At 41.7% G+C, this 25,389-nt stretch overlaps 1 protein-coding gene across 1 annotated transcript in view; it reads right to left on the minus strand.

Annotated features, from left to right (window-relative positions):
- Positions 1-25,389, minus strand: part of SORCS3 (sortilin related VPS10 domain containing receptor 3) — a 569,211-nt gene that overhangs the window by 65,320 nt on the left and 478,502 nt on the right. The window contains exons 11-14 of the mRNA XM_057735333.1: positions 24,186-24,288; positions 18,825-18,901; positions 15,851-15,942; positions 5,983-6,090 (exon numbers count right to left, since the gene is read on the minus strand). Of these exons, the coding sequence (XP_057591316.1) occupies positions 5,983-6,090; positions 15,851-15,942; positions 18,825-18,901; positions 24,186-24,288 (380 nt within the window). The remainder of the gene's footprint in view (positions 1-5,982; positions 6,091-15,850; positions 15,943-18,824; positions 18,902-24,185; positions 24,289-25,389) is intronic.

The following is a 25,389-nucleotide window of genomic DNA, read 5'->3' on the forward strand; positions in this document are numbered from 1 at the left end:
CAGTGAAAAAAAGAGTAACAAAAGCAAGCAAATCCCATGCCTGTAAGCTGGGGACTGTCTCTCCCACACAAATTCCTTTGTAAGACCACAGTGTTAGAAGGTTCCACATTCCCAAGCTTGGGCCTCTGGGAGAAGTGGAAGCTAGAGAGATTCTGTGGAAGGTGGAGGACATAAGAAATCATTCCCAGGATGGTCCTCATTCTCTAGCTGCCCTTCTGCGTCCACGGCCATTCAACCCCTGCTTCCCCATCCCCTATACACATGTCTGCACACAGACATGGGCTGCTCTGATTCCTACCCAACCCCAGGCCCCCACAACTTGCAACTATTGGATGCTGATCATAGAATCTCTAGGTATCTATAATCAACTTCCTAAAATGCTAGAGTCATGGGCCAGAGAAGTCCCTATAATCACGATGGTGGTAAGATTACTGGGGACCATAAGAGTCATGTATTAATTCATTCATTTCTTCATTTAATCACTCAGTACAGATATACGGATAAGTGCTCAGTACTAGCACAAAACTGATGCACATGGCAGTCAACAAGATACACAAAGATCCTCATGGGAACTTAAAAGTCTGTGTGTGTGCACATGTGTGTCTGTTTACGTGCATACACGTGTGTCTGTGTCTTAAGGGTGGATGAAGGGGGAGGGGAAGCTACTAGACCAACTGCCATTTTCACAAATATTTATTGTCTGAAGTGTTGTGAAGGAAAAAATATGTAGGGCTAGGATGGCATATAGCACGGGGCCCCAACTGGATCTGGTGGGGTAAAGGAAAGTGTGCCAGAAAAACTGACACTTAAGCTGAGACCTGAAAGACCCTTAATTAGAAGCTTGGTCATTCAAGTGAGGAGGGCAAGCACATCCCAGAGGGATACATGGACAAAGACCTCATGGGCAGGAAGGCACCAGTGGATCAGAGGAGGGTGGTCAGAGCATGGGGGTCAGAAATAAGGTCCCAGACATGAACTCAGTGTAGACATTTGTAGACCAGTTAGTGAGTTTGGACTTTATCCTAGAGGCATGGAAAGTCCTCCATGGGTTTTGAGAAGAGAAGTGGTGTTTACATATTTTCAATTTCAAGAACATCACTCTAGATATAAGTCAAATTCCTAAATGTGACTTAAAACCCTTCATAGGCTCAACCCCTTAACCCCAGTCATGCTTTCTCATGGTTCTTTCCTTTGCTTTGAAGTCATTCTTTCTCTCAACCAATAATTACTGATTTCCTACTATGTGTCTTCTCCCTTTTTACGCACTGAGGTTACAGTACTCAACAAAATTGTTAAAAATGTGTGGTTTCTTTGAGCTTACCTTCTATTACCTATTAATTGGTTTTCCACTGGTGAACTGCTATTGAAACTTCCAGACTGACTCAATTGTCACCTTTCATATATGTGAAGTTTTCACTTCTCTTTACTTATATCCTAGTTATATAAGTAGGCATTCTTGATGATTACATATCTCATTTCCCCCCAACACACTGGACTGAGAGCTCCTTAAAGGTAGAAAGAGTTATATTTACCTCTTTACTGTTCCTTAAGAGGGTCTAAAACATATCAGAAGCTCGTTGAATGTTTTTGAATGAATTAATTAATTACTGTGTAGTAGTCAGGGCTCCCTAGAGAGACAGAATGAATAGGAGATAGACCCAGAGATATACATAGAGATGACAGAGAGAGAGACAGACAGACAAACTGAGACTTACTATATGGAATCGGCTCATGCAATTATGGGGGCTGACTTGTCCCAAGATCTGCAGGGTGAGTCAGCAAGCTGGAGGTGCAGGAGGGCCAATGGTGTGTCCCAAGCTTGAGACTCAGGAAAAGTGGAAGTTTCAGTTGGAGTCAAAGGCAAGAAAAAGCCATGTCCCGGTTCAAAGGCAGCCAGGCAAGAAGCACTCTCTCTCGCTCAGGGAAGAGTTAGCCTATTAGTTCTATCCAGGCCTTTGATTGATCAGACGAGTTCCATCCACATTAGGGAGAGCAATCTGCTTTACTGGGTCTACTGATTTAAATGCTAATCTTATCCAAAACACCTTCACAGAGGCATCCAGAATGCTGTTGGGCCAAATATCTATGCACCTCGTGACCTAGTCAAATTGACATATAACATGAACCATCACAAACTTACAAATATTTAAATCCTCCAAGTGAAGATAACGAGGTAAGGCAATAAAGCCTTAGTGTGAATGAGCTAGCCCTTCTTTCTCCCTGACTCCAACTGAGCAACAGAGTCAGGGTTAACAGAAAGAGGAAGGATACAGAATTCAAATAGCCTACATCATTAATAAGTGTTGGGTTAAATGGCAGGGTTAAGCAATCTTGTCCCCAAATGAACTTCCTGTCCTCAAAGTTCCTAAGGCATGTATAAATTTTTTTAAACTCCTGCTTTAGTTTTTGCCATTGCCATTCCATGAGAGAAAAGCACTGGTCATCCTCAGTGGGCCACTTTGTTCTAAAGTCCTTTTCATACCCAAGGTGGAGAGAAATTGCCTCTTGGCAATCATGCCAGGGCCTATCCTTATGGCTATCTAAAGAGCCCTGCATCATTTTCATACTAGAGAAACTCTGAATGTAATAAAAAGTTAAAAATAGGGAGCTTGAATTGTTTATACCTGGTTGGATGATTGCTTCCAAACTCATCTTAATTCCATGAAGGACAAATACCTGTCTCCAATCCCACGTAAGAAAATTATGCACTATTCTAGTTCTTTTTCTACTTACTAGCATTTAAGGATCTTGATAAACAAGGTAGCAGGGGGACAAAAGCCCTGCCACACTCCTTGGAGTCTTGTTCGGGAGGAAAGAAAACCAGGAGCGCTATCTCATCTTTTCAGTAAATGGTTTGGCCCTGAGGTCAGTCTCCCTCATATCCACGTGACCAGAAAAACCCCATCTGAAGCTGAGAAAAAAAATGTATTACCATTTATGATTAGATGAATACAGAATTTAACCTGTGGCCTTAAACTTGCTGGCGAATGCCAGGTCATGTAGAGATTGCTATACATGCACTATTGTTCAAAGTAATGCCCAAGAGAAACATGCAATGAGTTCAGAGAGGCCTCATACAAGAGAATGCAGGATAAATCATGGTGTGCGATGAGGAGAACATAGAATAAAAGGAGGACCAGTACGTCTCTTTGCTACAAAAACAGGGAAGACCTGACTTTAGGACCATACGTGCCTTTACTGCCCAACCTTCTAGGGCCATGTCAGATTTGATGGTGATGAGCAGCCACATCTGGCTTGATCCATTCAAGCAGCCTGCACAGCCTTCTTGACTGTGTGAACCTTCACGTTACAGAACTTAGAAAACTCAATACTTAGAACTCTTTAGTGGCCATATTAGGAACTCCTAGAAAGAAGGAAGGACTAATGATTAAGTGAAGGATGGGAAATGATTTGGAAAAGTCAGCTCATGGTCAGAGATCCTTATGAAAAAAGATGGTGTTATTCCTAGTATTCCATGATACACTTCCTGGAATTCCTAAGAAAATATTTTCATCTCTTGGCAGAGTATTCTGAGTAACATGACAGAGTCATTTGCATGTCACATTTATTTACTGTACAAGTATGCAGTCCACGAGGACAGGGGTTTCTTCTTGATTTGTTCATCTAGAATAGTATCTGGCAAATAGGCACCACTATTTTTTTTTAATAGTATAACTTTATGAAAGTCTTGCCAGGACCTTGGATCCTTAGGATTTCTCTCTCACTGTATCTCTGTCGTCTATATCTCTCCACATATACATGTATAGCTATGTGTACATATATACATGTGCGTATGTCTTGCATATATATTTAGCATACATATATATCTATATATTTATCAAATCATTTGTATTGCAGAAATAAAGTTTATGTTATGATACTGCCTTTAGATATCCAGGACTTGTATTTATACAACATATTGTTGCTGTGTAACCACCAAACGATGAAGACTTAGATTCTAAGGATTAGTAACATACTATATCTTAAATATTGTCTACAGCTTGAACAGCTAAACTTGCATACAATTGTGTTAACTCTTAATTAATAAAGTGACTTGACAACTTACCAATCGAGTCCACTTATTATCATAGGAAATTTAATTAGAAATTTAGATGGTGAGACGATTCTGTTTTGGAGGATATTTTAGGAGAATGAAAAGAAATTGCTGAAAAAACTCAAATTAAAGCTGTACTTCCTGAGTAACAAATTCTACAAGAAATCCTTGCCTACATTGTACAACAGAACTATCCAGAGAAGCCCTATCATGGCACAATTTCGCATCTAAAGACATCAGTTATGAATGCAGAGTATACCCCTTGGGAGGATCACAGAAGCTCCTCATAGTGTTTTACATCATGTCTTTCAGTTTCCAACCACAGAGCCTATATGCCTAACACATAGATTGTGCTCAAAAATGAGTGTTAAGTCTTTAAAAGACACAGTTCACATCCTTGAAGTTAGATGGAAGGTTGTACAGGCAATTTGGAAAATTCGGAAAGAATTAAAGAAGATAATTTAAAATCACTCTTTGTTGCACTTGTTCCAAATAATTGTAAAGACATTCTGTGGAGCCACCCAAATTTTCTGTTATGAACATTTTTAAATAATGAGGAATCCTAGAGACTCTTTTTGTAGACAAATCCTATAGACGTGGAACCCCTTTGTAGTGTTTCTGCTGAGTTTCCTAGGACTGGGCTTTTGTCCATTTGTTTTGTTTGTTCTCCCCAATTTGTGTACCATTTTTCATCATAGCTGGGTTCTTTCTGTCATTCTGAAAGCTCAGAGGAGTTCCTGGTCAACCCTCTGGATATGAGGATGGAAGTGGAGGGAAAGAACATGGCAAAGTGGTCCAGCCTGAGGCTAGATTATAACATTGGATCAAAACTCTGTAGCTACAGTTATAAAGGATTTTTAACTGATCACTCTGGGAAAAAAAGTAAAGCAAAGGAATGGGCCATTTGCCCTTGTATTCATCTCTTCCTCAAAGCTCATCACTCTCATATCTGGAAAAGACCGATTCAAACTATTAAGAAATTAATGAACGCAAAGGTTAAAAGAACAGCAGTATCCCCTAGAGTAAGAAGATGATAACCTTCCCCCAAACCAGCCCAGAATTATTCTAGGACCCTTTCTGTGCCAGCCCCACAGAATAGCAAATTCCCTTTAATCTTGCCCAGCAGACTCCCTTCACTCTGCCCAGCGAATAATTAAAGTGTAGGATATTCCACTCTCTTGGGCATAGGGGAGGTGGAGAGAGGTGGGGTTTGGTATGGCTGGTGAAGGGTTACCACCACTATCCCCCCGTACCCCGCCTACACACACAAGTACACACAAACACACATGGGCGATCAATATTTTAAGAATTAAATTTTGATACAATTTTAGAAAACATCAAATTATTATTATCTTCTTTAATATTCAGAAAGTACTTCAGGGCTTTTTACAGCTTTAAGATCTGTATCTCTACCATCTATTCTCATTGTAAAGGAGTGTAGAAAAATTTTCACAACAAATTAATCTGAAGTGGAACAACAGAAACTCTGTGTGTGTGTGTGTGTGTGTGTGTCACAGACTCTAGGAGGTTCCCTTAAAACATTCCCTGTTTTCAGTATGTTGGCTGTTTTGGACCCTCTGTCCCCATCCCTAGTTCCTTACTGGGCTGTTTTGGAAAGAGCGAAAACACATCAAAAGGCTTAAGCTCTCTGTTTGCTTGGGTTTTGGATAAATGGAAATTTGTTACAATACTTTAATTCTGTGAGAAACCTTAACTTTTCCATGAGAAGCCCAGCTTCTCTAATCCTGTTGGTAGCCTCTTGAATTGGTGGGTGCGAGCCTAAATAGGTCCATCTTACAGATGAGGAAACTTTGGCCCAGAGACTAAAATGCTTTGGTGTAAGCCTCCCTGGGGAAAGTCCATGGCCTCCGTGGAAGTAGAACCCAGGTCTCTGGTCTACTTCTGACCACAGACAAAGAAGTACTCACGTCATAATTTGGGTCTCCACGCCTGCCTCCACCAGAGCCCCATCCACAAAGAGAGGAACCGAAGTGAAACCATACTTGTCCCAGGAGTGGCCCTCGTCAAAACTCACCCTGGGGTGGAAACAAGTACATGGAAGAGACAGCTGAAAATAAAACCACACTCTTTTGCAACCAGTTTTCAGGTTATTAAATTCTCCTCTGTATCTCACTTTCTGGCAGTTTGGACTATCAATAGGCATTAATCTTCAACATCTCCCTATATTATTATGAGATTTGATCAAAACTGCATTTCCAGGTCCAGGCAGACAGCACCAAGAGCTGCAGAAATATTTCAACATCTTAGAAATGAAGGGGAAAAAACCACCCAGGCAGGAGGGCTTAGTGGCTGGAGTGTCACGTCTCGAGCACTCAGAATGGAACCTGAGGTTCCATTTACAGCACAATCAATTCTGGAGTTTCTGACACAGATAAATTGAGTAGTGCGGGTGTACCCTACAGGAGGGGAGGTGTGTGTCTTTCAGATCAAACCTTAAAAATAGCAATTTCCTATTTGTTCAGAATGGATGAAGTATCATTTTCCCTCCCCGATGCCACTTTAAGGGGCTTTCAGGGACAAGTACTGAGTGTCTGAAATGTTCTGGGCAACACTGTTCCATCTTTTGACCAATGTGCCCTTTGTGGACACAGCATCTGAAACTCTTTAAAGGGATGCTGCTAGTGAAGAAGATGTGAGCCATTTTGAGCAGTTGCTTCCTTCCCTTTCTTGATATTATCAGGTTCCCTACTGCCCCTTGATTTAACCAGAGGACAAAGCCCAAAGACCATCTCTTCTGAGAAGCTTTTCGTGAAAACTCTTCCTTCCTCAAAGCAGCTTTATTTGCTTCATTTTCTATGATCCTTCTTGGCCTAGTTAATTCTTAATTCTTCTCTGACTCCACAATTCTTCTCTGACTCCATAACACAGGATTCTCTGAGTTCAACTGTAGAAACTCTATTTTCCTACAACACCCAAGCCTTCCCCTATCATAGTGTTGAGTGATGACTTCTCAACTCATCTTGAATCCCTCAATTCAACATTATAATCTTGGCAATTCAGGGGTCACATATGTCTGGTTCATTGCCTGGCCACTCCTTCTGCCCTTGATATAACCTACATATCTTTATTACAATGCTTCTTACCTGATATTACATACATAGTTTCCAAAAACATGTCTGACTCTCCCACTGAACTGTGATCTTTCTGAGGTCAAAGACCATACTATTCATTTTTGCATTCCTAGTAATTAGCAGAAACACTGGCACATGGCACTATATAAATGCTAAAGGAATATATGAATGAAAAAAAACAAGAAATGATTCAGGAAACTCTTCTAATCCATCTAACCATTTTTCAAGCATGACTTATGCCAGGATCCATGGACTGGATGCAAATCTCTGTCCCTATTACTAGTCAACTTACTCAGTCCATTCTCTGCATACTTACTTGCCTCTCTGTCTTATCCTCTCTTCCCAAATAAACTGATCTTAAAAATTAGAAACCCCATCTCTTTACCCAGCTAGAAAAACTAGTCTGTTATGCAACAACTTTTGTATTTCTGGTAGCCCTAAGCCTACTTCTATAAAAACAAAGAAGGCAGCGGTCATAAAAGTTTTCATGAGCCCCTAAGTTGTCTGTATCTGTCTTGACTGTTTTTGAACAACTTTATAGAGATATCTTTGACATGTAAAAGTGTATATATTTAAAGTGTATAACATGATGTTTTGATATAGATAGATAGATAGACAGACAGACAGATAGAGATAAAGTGAAAAGTTGGCCACAATGAAGCTGGTTTCTGAGGGGGTGAGGGTGGAGGGTGGGCCAGAGGGAGAAATGAAGAGATGTTGGTCAAAGGATACAGAGTTTCAGTTACGCAAAATGAATGAGTTCTTGGAGCTCTAAAGCACAGCACAATGATGCCAGTTAACAATACTGTTTTGACCTCTAAGGACTTGGTCACTTCAGGCTTTTTTTTTTCCTAATAGGCTGAAGGCTAAATAATCATCGAAGCTGACCCAGAGGAAGTTGGACAGATCTATACTGCTTCTCTCGGAAATGAGTTTCTCACTTCAATAGCGAAGACAAGAGCATAATGGGGAATCGATTTGCCTTTCATGCCACGCACCCTCTTGGTTCCTAAAATAATCATAGGTATTTCAAAGTATGTCATAGCCACTAACTAGTTAAGTCTGTCTGGTAAATCCAGGAGGTTAAAGAAAAGATATTTGTTTAGTTTCTCGTTTCTTTGCTTGTTTGTTTTGATGACTTTGGATCAATTGATTATTGTCTTCATAGGAAGAAACCAAAGTGGTTGAAGGCCTCTGTCCTTATCTCATTCTCGGAGTTTCCTTACTGATGAAGGTCAGTTGTTAACATTAGCAGAAAAAAATGTAGTGAGAGCCACTAGCATCCCAGGGAAGGAGGAGCCTTCACATCACTCCATTAACAGGGCAGAGGACAGGCCTCCTTACTTTGTACATGAAGATAAGACACCACAAAGTAATAGAAACAGAGGGACCATCACTGCCTTCTGAGCTCTGAGCTCTGAGATGGAAGCTCCAAAGAAAAACGAAGCCCAAGGTGGAGAGTAGGCTGTGGAAGATGAAAGCACGCTGTATGAACTGAAGCCATATGGAAGGAGCAAAAGCATAGATTAGATGGAGAATGGGACCAGCAAAACAAAAAAACAAAAAACAAAAAACAACAACAACAAAAACCAAAACTAGGAAATGCCAACATCCACATGGGAAGGCTAACATATACAACAAACAAAGTCTAAGGATGACATAAAATTAGCTTAAGCAAAGGGACAGTCCTCCGGAGCCAGGGTGAGGAATGAATGCTGTGACTCTAATTTATGATCAACATACCACTAGGAAGCCCAGGTTTGTGTCATCCAAGTGACTTTTGGAGATCAGTAATCTCTAACACCCGAATATCTCGTGCTGAGATTATTATTAAAACCAAAACAAAACTTCTAAAGAAACTCCAAAAAATACATTATAAAATTTAGTCTCTTGAGTATCAGAAATTTGTGTCTGCCATTAGTGAGAGCTATTCTTTCCGGTGACTAGGAGTTTTTAGATGTTCTGAAGTAACTATAGTGAATGGTAACCCCATGAGACCCACCCTCCCCTCCTCAATTCAATAGCTCATTAATGGCCAAGACAAAGGAATTGGGAATTCCTTACTAGGCCCACAGGTGAAGTTGAAATTGATAAGACTGCCAATACTCGGGGAGAAAGGAGTAAAGTCACAATTGACTTCTAACTAGTGACAAGACAGGACTATGAAACCAAAACAAAATAGAATTCACCTATTAAATATTTATTGACATCTGTGATGTGCCTGGTTGGCAGTAGCCTCTGTTCTAGGGATATAGCAGTGAACACGAAAGGGAAGGCCCTAGCTTCAGTGGAACTTACATGCTAGTTTGAGGAGACAACACCTAGACAAGTGGATACAAAAATATATGTTAAAATTAAGTCTCGTGAAGATAGTTAAAAAAGAGTGACATGATAGAGAGTGAGTGAAGCTACTTTGTTTTGAAAATTTAAGAACGTCCTCTCTGAGGAGGTGACATTAAACTGAGGTCTGAATGACCTCAGTTTAAATAAGGAATTTGCTATGCAAAGATCAAGGTGAGAGCCATTCTGGAGGGCAGACCTGGTGTGAAATGAAATTGCTGTATGGAAAGAAAAATAGATTAGTGGAAAGGGATTAATAGGAGGAAATGGAGTCAAGAAAATAAGCCTGGGCCAGGTTACAAAGGACCCTGTTCCCAGCTCAAATGGGAGAGAGATGACTGGATTTAACCTTTGCAAGAAAACTTTCAATTCTTTGTTGTCAGTGGATTGTCAGGGCCCAAACTGGATGCAAGGAAATGAATTGGTGTGGGAGGTGTGGCAATTACAAGAGATCAAATAAGAGTCTTGGGCAATGGTTATAATAGAGGGCATAGAAAGGGATAAAATACGGAGGATATTATTACAGGTAAAGTCAATAGGACTTGTAGGATATTTTTACAGATGAAGTCAATAGGAATTTGAACAGAAGAAAGAAATCATAGACAACATGGATTTGGGAGGTTAAGCAAATGAGCTAGAGAAATGGGAAGAATAGGAGAAGCAAAGCTTTTTGTTTATTTGTTGGTTTCTGTTTGGTCCACATCAAGGTTGAGCTGCTCTTTGGATTTCCGTGTTGTAACACTGTCTGGAAGACCTCTGGATGAGTGGATCTGGATTTCTGGAGAGTGATCAAAGCCAGGGATGTAGATTTGGCAGTAGCTTATAAGACAGGACCAACTTAAAGCAGAATGCTTAATTAAAAAGACAAAACAAAGAGACCCACAGCCAGAGAAAGTGAAAAGAGTAACTAATGAGAAGCTCAAGTTGGAAAAAAAAGGAACTGAGGTGATTGTCAATCACAAGGTAAATATTTTCCAGGAACAGCCCTATTGTGATAATCAAGCCACTGTGAGTCTAGTGTGTGTTCACAGACAGATAGCATGCATTAGAAAAGGAATTATCCTTCCACCAGATCCTCAATACTATATTCAGTTTCAATCATTGTAGAAACTGACAATTAATGTGATTAGAAGAAAGAAACAAGTTGTTCTAGAAACAGGTTATATGAATTGAAGAAGGGGGGAAGAAGAATAAGAGCTGAATAATTTACCATCACTTTTTAGCCATTTTAGTAAGAAAGCTTCCAAATAGTTCAACACAAAAATAATTCTATTGTTGCCTACTGAAAAGGGGTAACATCTGTGAATGGAATCAGAGAGAATGTGGATAGATGCATGAAAATATCAATTAAAGAATACAGATAGGATAAGGTAGAAAAGATTTCTCTTATCATAATTGTTCTAAAAAGGAAAGTCAAATATTTGAACAAGAATGTAAGTTCCCAAGTATTTTGTCTTGTCCTTTGGTATATCCCAGTCCCTATACTAATGCCAGGTAAATAGTATAGGATCAATGAATGTATGAGAAATAAGTGAACAAATGCATGGAATCTTTCTTGAACTGCATATCTGATCATTTTCCACAACTTAGAAAGCTAGACAGAGCCACCTCTTGAGGTCTTTTCCAGGTGTAGGACTGTAAAAATTGCATGCATTTCTGGAGCAGATTTACTCTGCATAGGTCTGGGCAGAAGAACAAAGACTGATGGACAGAAATAACAAGTAGATCCATTATTGCTCAGTACAAAACAATCTTCCTAACAACTAAAGCCAAAATACAAGGTGGGAACTCATCTGCAAGTTGCTCAGCTCTGTGCTGTCCTGGTGAATTGGAGTGTCACTCTTAGGTGTCACAGAGGTATCCGCTGTAGTATGTGTGAAACTAGACTTGTCTTTCAAGACCTTTCCTTACTCCATGCATTGATGACTTTATAATATTGAGGTAAGAGCCACCAGAAGGAATAGAATCTTCCAAGAACAATCAGAGTCCTCCCCGGAACACTCTAGCACAGAAATAGTTATAATGACAATTAAGGATCAATGTTCCTCCCTTTGGTGAGGTGCATTGCTCCATTTTATATTATCCCAAACGCATGAGGTGGTGGCATTGCAGCCACACAGAAGTCCTTCAGAATAGCACACACACTTTCGCTTCTCAGAGGCACATATGGTTGGAACTATTATTTTCATGTGAATGTTTCTCTGAACAAAACGCCAGTGCTCACAACCATTTATAGAAGAACAAAGGAACAAAAATGGCCAGGTGATGTTTTGCTTTCAGTTTCCAAGAACATCCCATTGAAAGGAGACACTGACAGCTTGTCAGGGCTAAGCAAACAGTAGGACCCCAGTTTACCGACGATGAGTAGCTCTGTCTCTATCTATTGTGAGTTTTCATTAGAGCATCGCATTCCATGGGGCTCCATTGTTCATTTCACTCTAATGCTTCTAAGGTACAACCGTAATATTGGTAATACTGGATGGAGGGCTTACCTGAAATAGCACTTAGGTTCTAATCTCAATGCATCTAAATGTACACGGTCACAAATGGATGGGTTCATTTGTATGCTGTTTTGTTTTCATGCATATCTAGCTACCTATCATTTCAATTTATAGGAAACAGCATGCCTTGTTAGCCCAGCTAAAGTTTCCCCAGCTTTTCAATTATGATTCCATTTTTTTCCAAAAGGCGATGTAGCTATTATTTAAATTTGAGAGCCACTATACCCTTGTGGGAGAGTGGGTAGGCCGGTGTCTTTTTCCTATGCAAATATATATGCAATTGTATATGCTGCCAAAATAATGTCAGTCTGAGACCTGCTACAGAAAAGAACAATGAACTGTTTACTTAACCTTTCTTCCACTTAAAATGAGCTGTTTGTTCACTTTGAAGCTTGTAACTTAATTAGAAGCTACTGGTGATAAAGCAGCTGCATCTGGGTTTCACAAGCTTGCAACTCATAAGCCAGCCAGAAACAAAAATCAGTCGAGAAGTTTATAAGGAAACATTGATGATAATGACAAGGTCAGGCCCTTACAAAACACCCACTTTGCCTTGAAAGAAGAGTGCAAAGAATTCCTGAATGAGTTAAATGCCACCGTTGTTTGCTAGCACACATACTCAGTAGCTGGCATTTAACTGTTGCAGGGACTATTTCGGTCAAGGGCACTCACAGATAGGCAAGTAAGCAGACGCGATGGGTGGTATCTAAGTTCAGGGAGGCATTTGTAGCGTTTATGATAAATGACAGTGTCAACATCCTTTAAATGGAGAAAATTCTATTTCAAAAGCTTAGTTTGAAAAATCATCTTTAATCCTTTGTAAATTGAAGTAGGTGAACAAATAGAGTGTAGTATTATCATTACTATTATAAGAGGAAATTCAATGTGAATGCAGCTTTTTTTTTCTGAGCTCTCTCTCTCTATTTTTTTTTTTTTTTTTACCAACAAAAGAGATATTTCATGGAATAAGGGAAAACTCAAACTTTGTATTGATTTTGAGAGGCAGGATTTGATCCTATTTACACATCTCTGAGTGAATATTAGATCATTTCTCCAATTTGGATGGTTTCCCTCCAGAAGTTCCTAGACACATACTCCTTTTGGAAGTGATGAAGTCTCTGGAGAGAAACCATTGCAGAACACACTAAATGATCAGATGTAAGGATGCTAAGATTCGCCAAAGCAAAAACTCTCTGTATTCCTCTGCTCCATGTCAAATACACTCTCCTCTCCTACCAAAAAGAAATAACAACAACAAACTCCTGTCTTCCTTAGGACAAGGCAACTTTTGTGTACAAGTCTCTAAAAATCCATCTTGAAGTGAGTGCTAAGTCCCTACTATAATGAAGGAGAGACAGCAGAAGGGTGACAGTCAAATGTAAGATCGGGTTGCCACCCTCTTCTCCCAGGATCTAAGGGGAAGAAATCTGCCAGCTGTATCTGTCTGCAGGACACTTATTATGTCATTGAGATTTAGACAGAGGTGCTTAGAATACAATGATAAGGCCTAAGAAATGTTACTTCTCTTGGTTAAAAAAACAAGTAAACACACTTAAGAGTCAAGCTGCCCTCCCTGAGAGTATAAGTCGTACTCAGTCCTCAATAGAGAGAGTTCTTCCCACCACAGAGACAGAGGTCTTGGTAGTACAAGGAATTATCTACAGATTCAACCTGAACCCCTTAAACTGACATTGAAGTTCTTCTGAGGTCTACCCACCATCACTTATGTTCTTGATTCTAATCACACACAGTACAGTCTTCTTCGCACTCTCTGTATCTCCTGAATTCCAGGCTTGGTCAGAGTTTTCTCTTCCCTTGGCTTTCCTCCCATCACTTCCCCTACTCCTGGCATCCTTTTTTCAAGGATCAGCCCTCATGCTGCCTGCTGCACAAAGACCCCCCTCACACGGGGCGGGGGGCAGGGGGCGCGGAGGTGAGCAGGGGTCTATCCGGCCTCAGTACTCCAGCAATGCACACAGTCAGCATCCTTTCGCAGACATTGCTTAGATTTCCAATAATATGTGGACTGTCTACACTCCTCTTCACTATCATCTCCCAAAGGAAAAAGACCATGTGATAAGCCTCTCTGTACTCACTAAAGTATCTGGAAAATTAGCAGGTAAAAGAGAAGAGCATTTGTGATAGAAACCCAGCTTGGTGCTACCAGGTACTAGATGTGCAGCTTTGAGCAAGGTATCTAATATTTCTGCATTTTAATGCTATGATAAAAACAGTACCCACATGCAAATGCATACAGTGGTTTCAAGAAATAACTTAGGTAATTCATGGGAAGGGCCTAGAACAGTGCCTGGAACTTAATAATCCTCAGTAAATGCTGACTATCCTTACTATCAAGTAATTCCACTCTTCTGATACTACCCAAAAAATTATAAAATCAGCAGTAAAAGGATGATAAACAATTACATTGGGAACTTTTTCAAGCTCATGCTTGAGTTGGCAGAGCACTGTTTTCTTGGTTTGTTTTTCTACAAATGGCTTTAACTTCATAAATGGCCAAACTAAGAGAAACTTTAAGTCCTTGCCAAGGTGGATGAAGCTTGAATTTGGTACCTGGGGATCCTAAGCTGATTTTTCTTTTCCTGATTACAAAATTTATGCTTCTAGTAAAACTTACTCTAAAAGGGTTAGTCTCCCAAAATCGAGGGCCTAGGAGTCATGCCAGCATCCATCCTCCAGCCCATGGTGAATCCCAACAACTGTATTCTAGACAGCATTCCCTCTACTGTCAAACATTCACTCTTTTAAATATAATTCTGCTGAATCTGAAGCTTAAAATTCTTTCCCTTCAGGATATAAACATACATGATACTTATCTATCCTCTGCCAAAAACAAAAGTAACATCAGCAGCAGCAGCAGCACCACCACCACCACCACCACCATCATAATAATATATTCTCACTCAACTCTTTGTCCTCCCTGGAGGGTCTTACATACACACACTCAGCTTCACTCTATAATCTACTTTCTTGGGAAGAATTGTCTACACTGTCTCTGCTTTACTCCATGGCTCATCATTCATTCATTCATTCATTCATGTATTGAAGTCTACCTTTCAACCCCACCTCTCCTGTGAATCTACCCTGACAAAGATCACCAATGACTTCCTACATTGCTTAATTCTAGGTTACTTTTCACTCTGTAATTAACTTGATCTGATTATAGAATTTGGTGTTATTGATCACCCCTTCCTTCAGCATCCATGAAAACATTTCTCCTGTGTTTTTATCTTTTTGGTTTTTTCTCCCTATAATTTCTTCCTCTGCTCTGCATGTTGTTATTCAACAGTGTTCCACCGGAGTTCCTGTTTTCTCCTTTCTGTACCCACTTTCATGAGGCATGGAGCCTACTTTACCACCTAATTAATGGCTAGTGACTCTAAATCTCAAGTGTCATCCCAGACCTCTCTCCTGACCTTCAGATGAATGTATCTGGCAACCAATCTTCACCTCTGGTGAATATTCATAGATAACTCAATTCAACTGATCTAGAACTGAACTTAGTATTTGCCACTGTACCTAGACTTCTTATGGCAATGTCCAGCTCTTATATTTTGGATTATTAACCTTAGCTGCTTGAACTTGCAGGTCCTTCCTGCTCATTTCTGCATCATCTGAGCGCCCCTTCCTACCACCCCACTGGATTCATTATACTTCCCCATCTAAATCATCTGGTCTGCTACTGCTACCTAAGAGTTGGATGATGCAATGTACATCAAATGGATGGATGGATAAAGAAATGGATGAAGAAATGGGTAAAATGGGTGCAAAATCATGCAGAATAGCTTGTTCCAACCCTTTCCACTAAAAAGTTGCTCATTAATAAGGTAGGGAGCTGTCCTTACCACAAATGCCTGACTGGCAGAGGTGTGTGTTTCATGGCCACGAGGGCGCCACCCCAGTCTAGGAACCAGACATTGTACTCTTCATCAAAGATCTGGAACAACAACAACAACAATAATCACAGCAATGCCTTACATTTGCACAGTGCTTGACAGTTTACAAAGTTTTTCACATATATCTCTTCATCCAGATTCTGAGCCTTCCAACAACCCTATCAGGAACTTTGGCAAGTCATGTCATCCCCATTGAATAGATGAGGAAATGGGCTTACAGAGAACAAATAACTGACCCTAGGCCACTCAAATGGCATTGAAAGGGCTCTTTCCTCTAGTACGGTGAGCCAGTGTGCCGCAAGAAGCTGAGGCAGTAAGACACATGCTCAACTAGATAACCCAAGGGAAAATAGGACTTGAAAAACCTTCCCCATCTTTTCATCTGAGTAAGTTACTACTCAGATTTCTCTTTCTCATTTTTTCAAATGAGATGTTTGCTAATTTATGAACGGTCTGTGTTTTACAGTATGTTTATAAATCATCTATGAACTTTAAGGACAAATCCTTTTAGACATGTAGACATTATGGTCTACATGATGACTGAGTTCTCAGACTGAACCACTATCTCTTCAGTTCCCATGCAAGTTGGATGAAGACAAGTTAACTGCTTGGGGATCCTTACTCTAAATGCTCATTGGGACACCATGCTCCCTGGGACCAAGAGGGACTGATTCTTTGATTGGTTTATTCACCCATCCACTCATGCATTCACTCATTCAGTGACCCATCCACCCATCTACAAAGGCATTTACTAAGCACCCACCAGGAGGCAAGTCTCAGAGCCTTAGCTTAGACGTAACCCCACATATAGCAACGCTTCTACAATTTATGAATTTTAAGTCTCCAACCTAAGACAGGAAAAATATTTCTCCATCAGAGAACCAGTTCCCTCCTCCAGATCTTCTAAAGGAAAGTGGAAATGGAGAATTCCTCTAGCTCCTAACCACTATTGGTGGCTCTTACAGCCTGAATGGAGAGGTTGGGATGGTGGGTTAAGTGAGACGTACTAGAAGGGGTAAGAAAGTATAAGCAGATTTAAAAGGCAGAGAACAGGAGGGGTGGTGTCTCCTGTAAACATGCCCTAGGGAACACCACAGAGAAAAGTAAATGGACACTCAGGCTTAAACCTTTCAATTGGTTTTATTTCTCACGTTTGCCTTTAAATGTCCACACTAATGGTGAGCCTTAATGCAAAAAGACTTAAGGGTTATTCCTTTATATTTAGGTATAAACCTAGACTCTGAGCCTGTCATGCCAGCTATTCTCCCCAGAGCTCAAAGGTGGGCTCTGTGATAAGCCACAGCATAGAAACGCTGGATTGAAGTCCCAGGGTAAGGACTACGAGAAGATTCTCAGCACTGAGGAGGAGAAAGAAGTTATTTTCTTCACGCTTTCCTCTCTACAGTATCATTCTGGCCACTGCTAACTCTTGCCCTGCCCAGCAATGTAGTGGAAGCTGGAATCCTTAGCTGTTTGGGAAAGGAGAAAAGAAAACCAAAGTGGTAACAGCACAAGGAGGGAATGTTACAGTGGCCACCTGTCCAGGTGGTGCTCTATTCTTGTGTTGAAGGGACAATAGTTTGTCTGTTGGGAGTTTCTGGACCAGAAGAGTTTACATTCCAGTTTCTATCCCGTTTGGCACATGTAAGTGTGTCTGTTCCTTATCTACTTGATTTGCTTGTGGGCAGGAATCTAAATCTATTCTTTGATGTAGGTCTCACAGTAGTTAATGTAGGGGTTGCGTCTAGTAGGTCCTTGGTAATTTTCTTTGGTAGTGGCAGTAGCGACAGTGGTGGCAGTGGGGGTGGCGATGGGGATGTTGGTGATGGTGATGATAATTGTCACTAAGGGACCCAAACAGAAACTTGTGCAAGTCGATTGCAGATGGTGGCTTCGCCTTCACTGTTAAGACAGTCTTGTTAAGACAGTCAGTGCTCTTCCTTTGTCTTCTGCAGATAGAAACCTTCTCATCTTTAAGACAGTAAAATGTCAGCTCTTCTTGTGAAGCCTTTCCCAGTTTCCCCAAGTAGAATCAATTCCTCCCTTTTCTCTGCAAGCTAATAATGCCACTAAAATAACAGTATCACTCTAAACTACAGTTTGTTATTTCTGAACCTGTTTGCTCTACTTAATTTTGAGCTCCATGAGGAAAGGGACTCCAAAGTATTCAACTGCCTCCTCAGGTTTATACTTAACATCTACTTGACAGTGTATAAATCTGTGTTTTCCCATATAGCAGCCACATGAGACAAGCTAAATTTAAATTGATTAAAATAAAATAAAAAATCCAGTTCCTCTGTCACACTAGCCAAACTTCAAGTGTTCAATAGCCACATGGGATGGTATAGATACTGAACATTTTCATCATTGCTGAAAGTTCTATTGGACAGTGCTGCAAAAAAAAAAAAAAGTTTGTAAAACTGAATTAATTTTTCATATGGTCATGCATCTATTAAACTGTCTCATACTTAATTAAAGATGAGCCTACATAGTACTTAAGCCATCACATACTTCTACGGCTTTGCTGGCCTTAGCATTCTACCCCCTTCATCTTGTAGATAAAGAAACAGATCCAGAAAGGTAGAGACCTACTTGCCAAGACCCCATGGCACATTAATGACAGAAACAGTTTTATTGGCTGTATTCCCTCACACCTCACAGCATCTGGTGACTGTTCCAAACAAGTTGCTGAATGAAAGAATGAGCCAATCAGGAAATTCCCAGTTCTTATTCCCTGCCCAGCTCTTCCCATTTTATCAACTGCCCATCTAATCTGCCAGCTACATCAACCAAAAAGGATAGCTGCTTCAATTTATTTTTTGCACCCAAAAAGTCACAATGAGCCTGAGAATCTATAGAAAGGAGAGATGTTGGCAGAACTGGCCCTCAATGCCTCCTCCCCATCCCCAAATCTCCTAGTTACCTGTCTCCACGTGTTGCCCCCATCGGAAGAGATGAACACATTGATATCAGTATATGAGAGCTCCGGACCAATGTTGCCTGAAACAGAAGCGGATCATTTGAAATTGCCAGGCAGTTTACAGATTGTGTGTGCTTGGGGCTGGGGGAGGGGGTAGCAGAGAGTCAAGGTTTTCCAAGTTATTTTTAGAGTAGATTCATACAGTCTCTCTTTGATGCCATATCAAAAACCCAGCAGGAAGATAACCTAACATGGGAAAAAATGAATAAACAAATAATATGACTGGGATGCATCTTTAAATGGTAACACTCAAAGACCAAACATTGATTAGCTTGGATTTCTTGAACTATTCATTCAAACCATTAATCGCTCCAAAACTGACCTTGATGGTGGCAAAGAGCAGAAGAGTAAACAGTCATGCTGGGCCTAGGAACACCTTCCTCCTCATGTATAGTTTTAGTCTAAGAAAAACTGGTATGTATGTGTGAGTGTGTGTACGCATGCATGTGTATCTGTGTGTGTTTCCAAGTTAAACTTGTCAAATATGTTTCTTGGGTGCCAGGCAGTTGAGTACTCTGATGGTATAGACTATGCAACCAAAAGTATAGAGTGCCCAGAAGAAGAAGACGGTACTCAGCAGACCATGGCCGTCAAGCATGGCGGGAGAAGTCCCCTGGATTATGGCTAGATGGACCACACTTACTGCCTCTGTCCCTTCACACCCCCTTTTTCTCTCTCCCCTTCTTTTCCTTCCCCTTCTACTCCATCACCTTGTGGTTATGTTTATGAAAAAAATAAAAAGGAAGCAGTCAAGAGTTTCTAGTCTATCTATATCTCTCAAGTTTCCCCACACACCCTCCGAGCGCAAAACAGCGCCCCAAGCTTAGAAGTGAGTTGCTCAACAAAGAATCATGCAATGGATGAGTAAGTAAATACACGACTGAATTATGTTCTGATGTGGATATGCATTTGGGGAGTCTTGAGAACCAGGAAAGTACCCTAAACATGTAGGAATTTATCACTGAGGCTGATATTTTTTCTTTAAAAATAGCAGGAGGGGAATGTTAGCTCCCACACATCTGTAGCCTAAATAAGAGCACAATAAAAATGCAATAATGAAAATGTTAATTGAGCTCCTGACATTTAATGCTTCGAAATGAGAAATTAAAGGCAGGCTACAGCTTGTCAAGCTCCCATCAGCATCAGAGAGCACACAGCTAGCCAACTTGTTTTGACACTCAGGCTTCCAAAAATAACCCTGGGGCTCAGGGCTCGGCAGTTGTACCAACAGAGTGGGGAGGGGCACGGTGGGCGGCTCTGAGGAGCTCTGTCTGGAATTTGGAATTCAACTTTTCAGATCCAGGTTTTGGAAAACACAGATGAAGAAAGAAAAGAGGGATGGGGAAGAGAATGTCAGCTTGAGCCTTTTAATGATGGCTGTCTGGAGCATTGTGTTAAGAAGGGTTCTGAAGCCGCATTTGGTTTCAACAGAATAGAGTTTGTTGATCGATTAGTCATGTCTACCAAGGGTGGTAGAGAGGGAGGCAGGAATATAGTTCCCCTAGAGCTAGAATCCACCAGCCCTGTCATGCCTTCTTAGGCTCTGTCTCATCACCTCGTACCCTCTTCAGGAGCTGGTTCTGCCTACATCTTAAGCCTCTCTCTCAAAGCTCAACCAGATTGATTTTGGAGGCAGGGCAGTGGTGAGAATCGAAGGCTCCCAGTGAAGTCTGTTTTGGAAATATCTCGGGTCAATTGAAAGGATCCCTGAAAGGAACACTGCTGATCACAGAGACCAGAACATCAATTCCCAGAGAAAAGGATAGAAAAGAGGTGTTCAGGGTGATTTGATCTTTGAACATGTTAAATCCCTAAGAGGACTCTCCTCTCTGATAGGGAGAGTCAAGGTTATAATGTCAGAGAAGGAAGATCTGAATAATGGGCCTTGGTGGCTAAAGTGGAACTGGAGGGGGGCTTCCCAAGGTGGCCTCTGGCCAGGTTGGAGGAAGAAGTACCAGGTCCCCACTGGAGTGGTGTGATAGGAGGGAGAAAGGGGGAGAAGGCTGGAGAACAGGGAGCTCTTCTCAACAACAGCTTGGCTGTGAAATCACAGAGGTTCCACTGCCCTTTTGGGCAGGTGTGAACATCACACTTTTAGCCCCATGTCCTCCCAGGGCTACCTTTCTTTTCTCCTTATTTAGACACTTGTGGGGAGAGAGAGAGAGAGAGAATTTTAATGTCCTCTGGGGTTAGAGATGTTTCTCTCACCACCACTGATCCCCACTCAAGGTGATTAAGTGCAGGAGGAAGCAGACAGTACACAAGCCACTGCAGGAAAGGAAAGCACCTCCATGGAGGGGACAACACAAGGGTATGAACATTCACAGTGTATAGGAAGCGTGGCAGGGGACCTGGGGTAGCTGTGGGGCTGGTGGGTGAAAGGGCTCAGGGCTAATTCTGGCCAAATGGCTACTGGAGGGACTAGACTTGAGCCACAGGGAGTGTGAGTGAGGGCACGACACCTGTTCTCCCTGCCCTCCACGTCTTCATCTGTAATTCTGCATCATAGGGCCATTGTGCAATCAAGGCAAGAAAAGTGCTTTGCACACCTTGAGGCCCTGGGAGGATGTGAGGCCTGACTACTAGCTTGAAACCATAGTGGTAAGGATAACCTAGTAATTCTATTTGCTAAAAGCAATTGCCAGACTCTCCAGACTGGAATTCCATCTGCTCTCAGAGATGGTCTCAACAGGAGTTCGAGATGACTCCCTGGGTGTATAGTCATCCACACAGCTTCCCTGAACCCTGGTCTCAGTGAGAGATGGGAGGAGGCAGTGAGGAGTGGAGAGGAGAGAGGCCAGGGTCACTGACACCTGAAGGCAGGTGAAATACATGGATGTGGAAAAGGATCCTGGAGCGACAGGCTCCATCAAGGCCACTGAAGATATCCTGGACTAACTTCGTAATTACTTTCCCGATAGTGAACAACCTCCCAGGAAGAGCTGGCAAGCAGGGTTAGGAAAAGCTGAGAGTGAGGACGGAGTGAGGACGCATGTGCTGGTGACCTAGCACTGGCCCTTCATCAGGATCTTGTCAGCTGTGTCATGTACCTCTCAATGCAAAGTGCCATACAAAGTTACAAGAGTTGCAAAGGGGAGAGAAAAGCAATTAGTAAATTCTCATGTATAGGGACAAAAAAGTTTCAAAATCCAATCTTTAATTGGATTTTTTATGTGTTTGTTAGCTTATAAAGACTTAACAGTAGAGTAATTGAGAGGTACGTGATGGTTATAGGTAATAATGACCACAACTAACCCTCCTGATGATGCTCTGAGCCCTCAGTGGGATCTTGTAGACACATTCTTCCCATCTCTAATTCACTTTTTTTTTTTTTTTTTTTTCTGCTGTGCACAGGCTTTCTTTTTTAGTTGCAGTGAGTGGGGGCTACTCTTCATTGTGGTGCGCGGGCTCCTCATTGCCGTGACTTCTCTTGTGGAGCACGGGCTCTAGGCGCATGGCCTTCAGTAGTTGCAGCACATGGGCTCAATAGTTGTGGCTCACGGGCTCTAAAGCACAGGCTCAATAGTTGTGGCGCACGGGCTTAGCTGCTCCACGGCACGTGGGATCTTCCTGGAGCAGGGATCGAACCCGTGTCCCTTGCATTGGCAGGCGGATTCTTAACTACTGCGCCACCTAGGAAGCCCTTCCATCTCTAATTCTTACAACACCCTCACAAGGCAGAAGAAAAAAATGGATTTGCAGACGAGGAAAATGAAGCTCAGAGGTTAAAGAACTAAGCCAAACTCATAAGGCTTGTAAGTGTCAGAGCTCAGCTTGGAAAACAGGAGTACAGGGTTCCTGAGTGTCTTCATTCATTCCTAAATGCACAATGAGTGCATATTATTTGTGGATTCTATTGAAGGAGACGTGCAAACCATATTCTTCTGGTGCAAGAAGAGCAGCTCTAAATGTCTGTAATACTGACAATGATGATAGGTAACATGTATTGAATATTCACTATGTCCTAGGCACTGTTCTGAACACTTGAACTCCATCACTTCATTTAATAGTCCAATTCCATGATGTTGGGATTATTATTCCCACTTTGCCAATGAAAACACCGATGTTCAGAGTGGTTAAGCTACATAGAACGATGCTTGGTTACACAGTTAGCAATTAATAATGCTAACTTTTATTACTGATTACTGTTCTCCAGTGTTCCTTCCACTGCAGTCCAGGCCTCCTGTAGGCCTTGAGGAGAGGTAGAGAGTGTAGCGGTCCCAGAGTTGGGTCCAACTGGCATGGATGATGGAGTGTGGGGGTCACTCCTCCAGCCAGGAGAATAGCAACAGAGCCTGCCCTCATCTCTCGTTGTGCTGGGCTCCATGAAGGCAATGGTATTAAATATGGTGTATCTGGTTTCTACAGGGTAGAGAGGATCGACTGAGGTGTCAGAAGGCTATGCTAGCTGTCAGCCCAATTTGAGTGGATGGCCACGGGTGGTGTTTAAAAGTTCGTGCATTTGGAGGCTTGGAGAATGAAGTCATGTCTGCAAGAGCAGTAACTCCAGCAGCTGGAGCTTCAGGTTGATGAGAGAAAACAGACTATCCCATCTCAGCAAGTCGCTGTGAATTTATCTGCTTTCATTAGAAAAAAAGCTGCCTCATACCAGAGCTCTAACTTCGAAGATTAGAGGCCTGCCTTGCTTTATGCCATCAATGTATTCCTGAAAAGGTGTATGGAAATCAAATGCATGCTAATCAGAGCACTTTCCCCCGGAGACTTTCATTTTCATCTCGGAGTTGTTTTATCTTCATTTCTGATTGATTTTCAGTGGACAGTGGTTCCAACAATGCAACCTGCAGTTTTTCTGCCCTTTCCCCCAGGCTCTCAGCCAAATGGTTAATCATGTCTAAACAAACCTTTACACGCACCAGAGACCTCCTGATTAAAAACAGCTCTGGGGTGAAACCCCTTGTAAAGAATCCTCTGTGTAAAGAGAAAACTACCCCAACTTATACTTGGTGAGCTAGGAAGTTCATATATCACATTTTCTTAAAGTGAGACTTCCCTGTTACAGACAACCTTTGTGATCAGTCAGTTGACTTGGAAAGGAAATCTGCTCTCTTGCTAAGCACAGGGGACTGACCTGTGACCATGTGAGATGTTGCATTTACCTAAAGTTGCAAGTGCCTGGAGCTCTTTTCCTGGGTTATTAGATTGGTCTTAGAGTTCCACAAACCCTACCTATTTTCTGGGAAGAGTGCTCATAGCTTTTATCTGATGTTGAAATGATTCTAGCGAGGTCATAACATATTCCAGAAGCCCTCAGTGAGGAAGAAGCCCAGGGAATGTCTTCCTTACCTGTGGCCACCACGAGCCCTGGAGCTGTCTCCTTGCTGGAGATTCTTCCTGAGGAGTACGGATTCTCGGAGATCTGCAGGTGTAGGTGTAGGGAGCAGAAGGGCTAAAATGGAGAAGAAAGTAGCTTCATTGCAGAAAACTCCTGACATGCACCCCTGCCCCACCAGGTATGGGGCTCCCAGGTGTTCAGCTTCCAGAAACAACAAGGATTGGATGTGACCACTCACTTAGGACACTCAGTCTCCAAAAGGGCAGCAGTCATCTCTCCCTGAACAGCTGATACACTCACATCAGAAGCTGCCTTGAGCTTCCATTCCTTTCCTGTCCTTGAGCTTCCATTCCCTTCCTATCCCTGCTTCCATCACAATTGTAGGCTTCCTCTCTCTTCCTTACCCCCACCCCATCTATCAAGGTCTAGTTCATGATCACACTTATGAAATCTCACTGACCATTCCTTCCCAGAGGATGGCACGGACCTTCTCCCATCTCTGACCTTGGCCATCACACTCTGCTTCTTGGAGCTCTAAGGGGCCACTGGGAGCAGTGAAGTGGGGAAGTTAAGTGACACAGTCTCAGGCCCTCTACCCTCTTCTTCAACCAGATGGTCTCTGTTTTTGCTTATGTATTTGGTTCCTGCTTATGATTTTACTTTGAATTTTACTCAAAATGTTTGAAGCCATTTTCTTAAACTCATATAAGGTTGTGTTCTTTATTTATTTACTTATTTATCCCTATTTGAGTTTCTTTATTTTTTTTATCACATAAGGAAGCATTTATTTGAGGTTTATCATGAAATCATACAAATAAAATTTGTATAAACACAAATCCACATCGAGTCATAACACATATGGCAAAAGACAAAGTAAAAACAAAGAAAACTAACTGGCGGCTACATACAGTTGGACACCGTTGTGTCTTGTACATTAGAAAGTCTTTTACAAAATAGTCATCTTAGATCAACAGAAGACCAACCTTCAATGTCGTCCTGCAAGATGGGTTACTTTAGCGACCTCTTCCTGTTTTCCCCAACGTCCCCTTTTAGTATGGCTGGTGATTATTTTGGTGATTGCCACCCCCTCGAGATGCCTTCCCATAAGTGCTCTGTTGGCCACTGTAGTCTGCATATCCCTGTCCATATTCCTAGTTTCCATAGCTATACCCAGTATAATCAGAGCCGCCACAGCCCCTACAGTTTTGATCACCA

Source organism: Hippopotamus amphibius, chromosome 5 (genome assembly GCF_030028045.1).
Source record: "Hippopotamus amphibius kiboko isolate mHipAmp2 chromosome 5, mHipAmp2.hap2, whole genome shotgun sequence".
In the NCBI taxonomy this organism is placed as follows: domain Eukaryota; kingdom Metazoa; phylum Chordata; class Mammalia; order Artiodactyla; family Hippopotamidae; genus Hippopotamus; species Hippopotamus amphibius.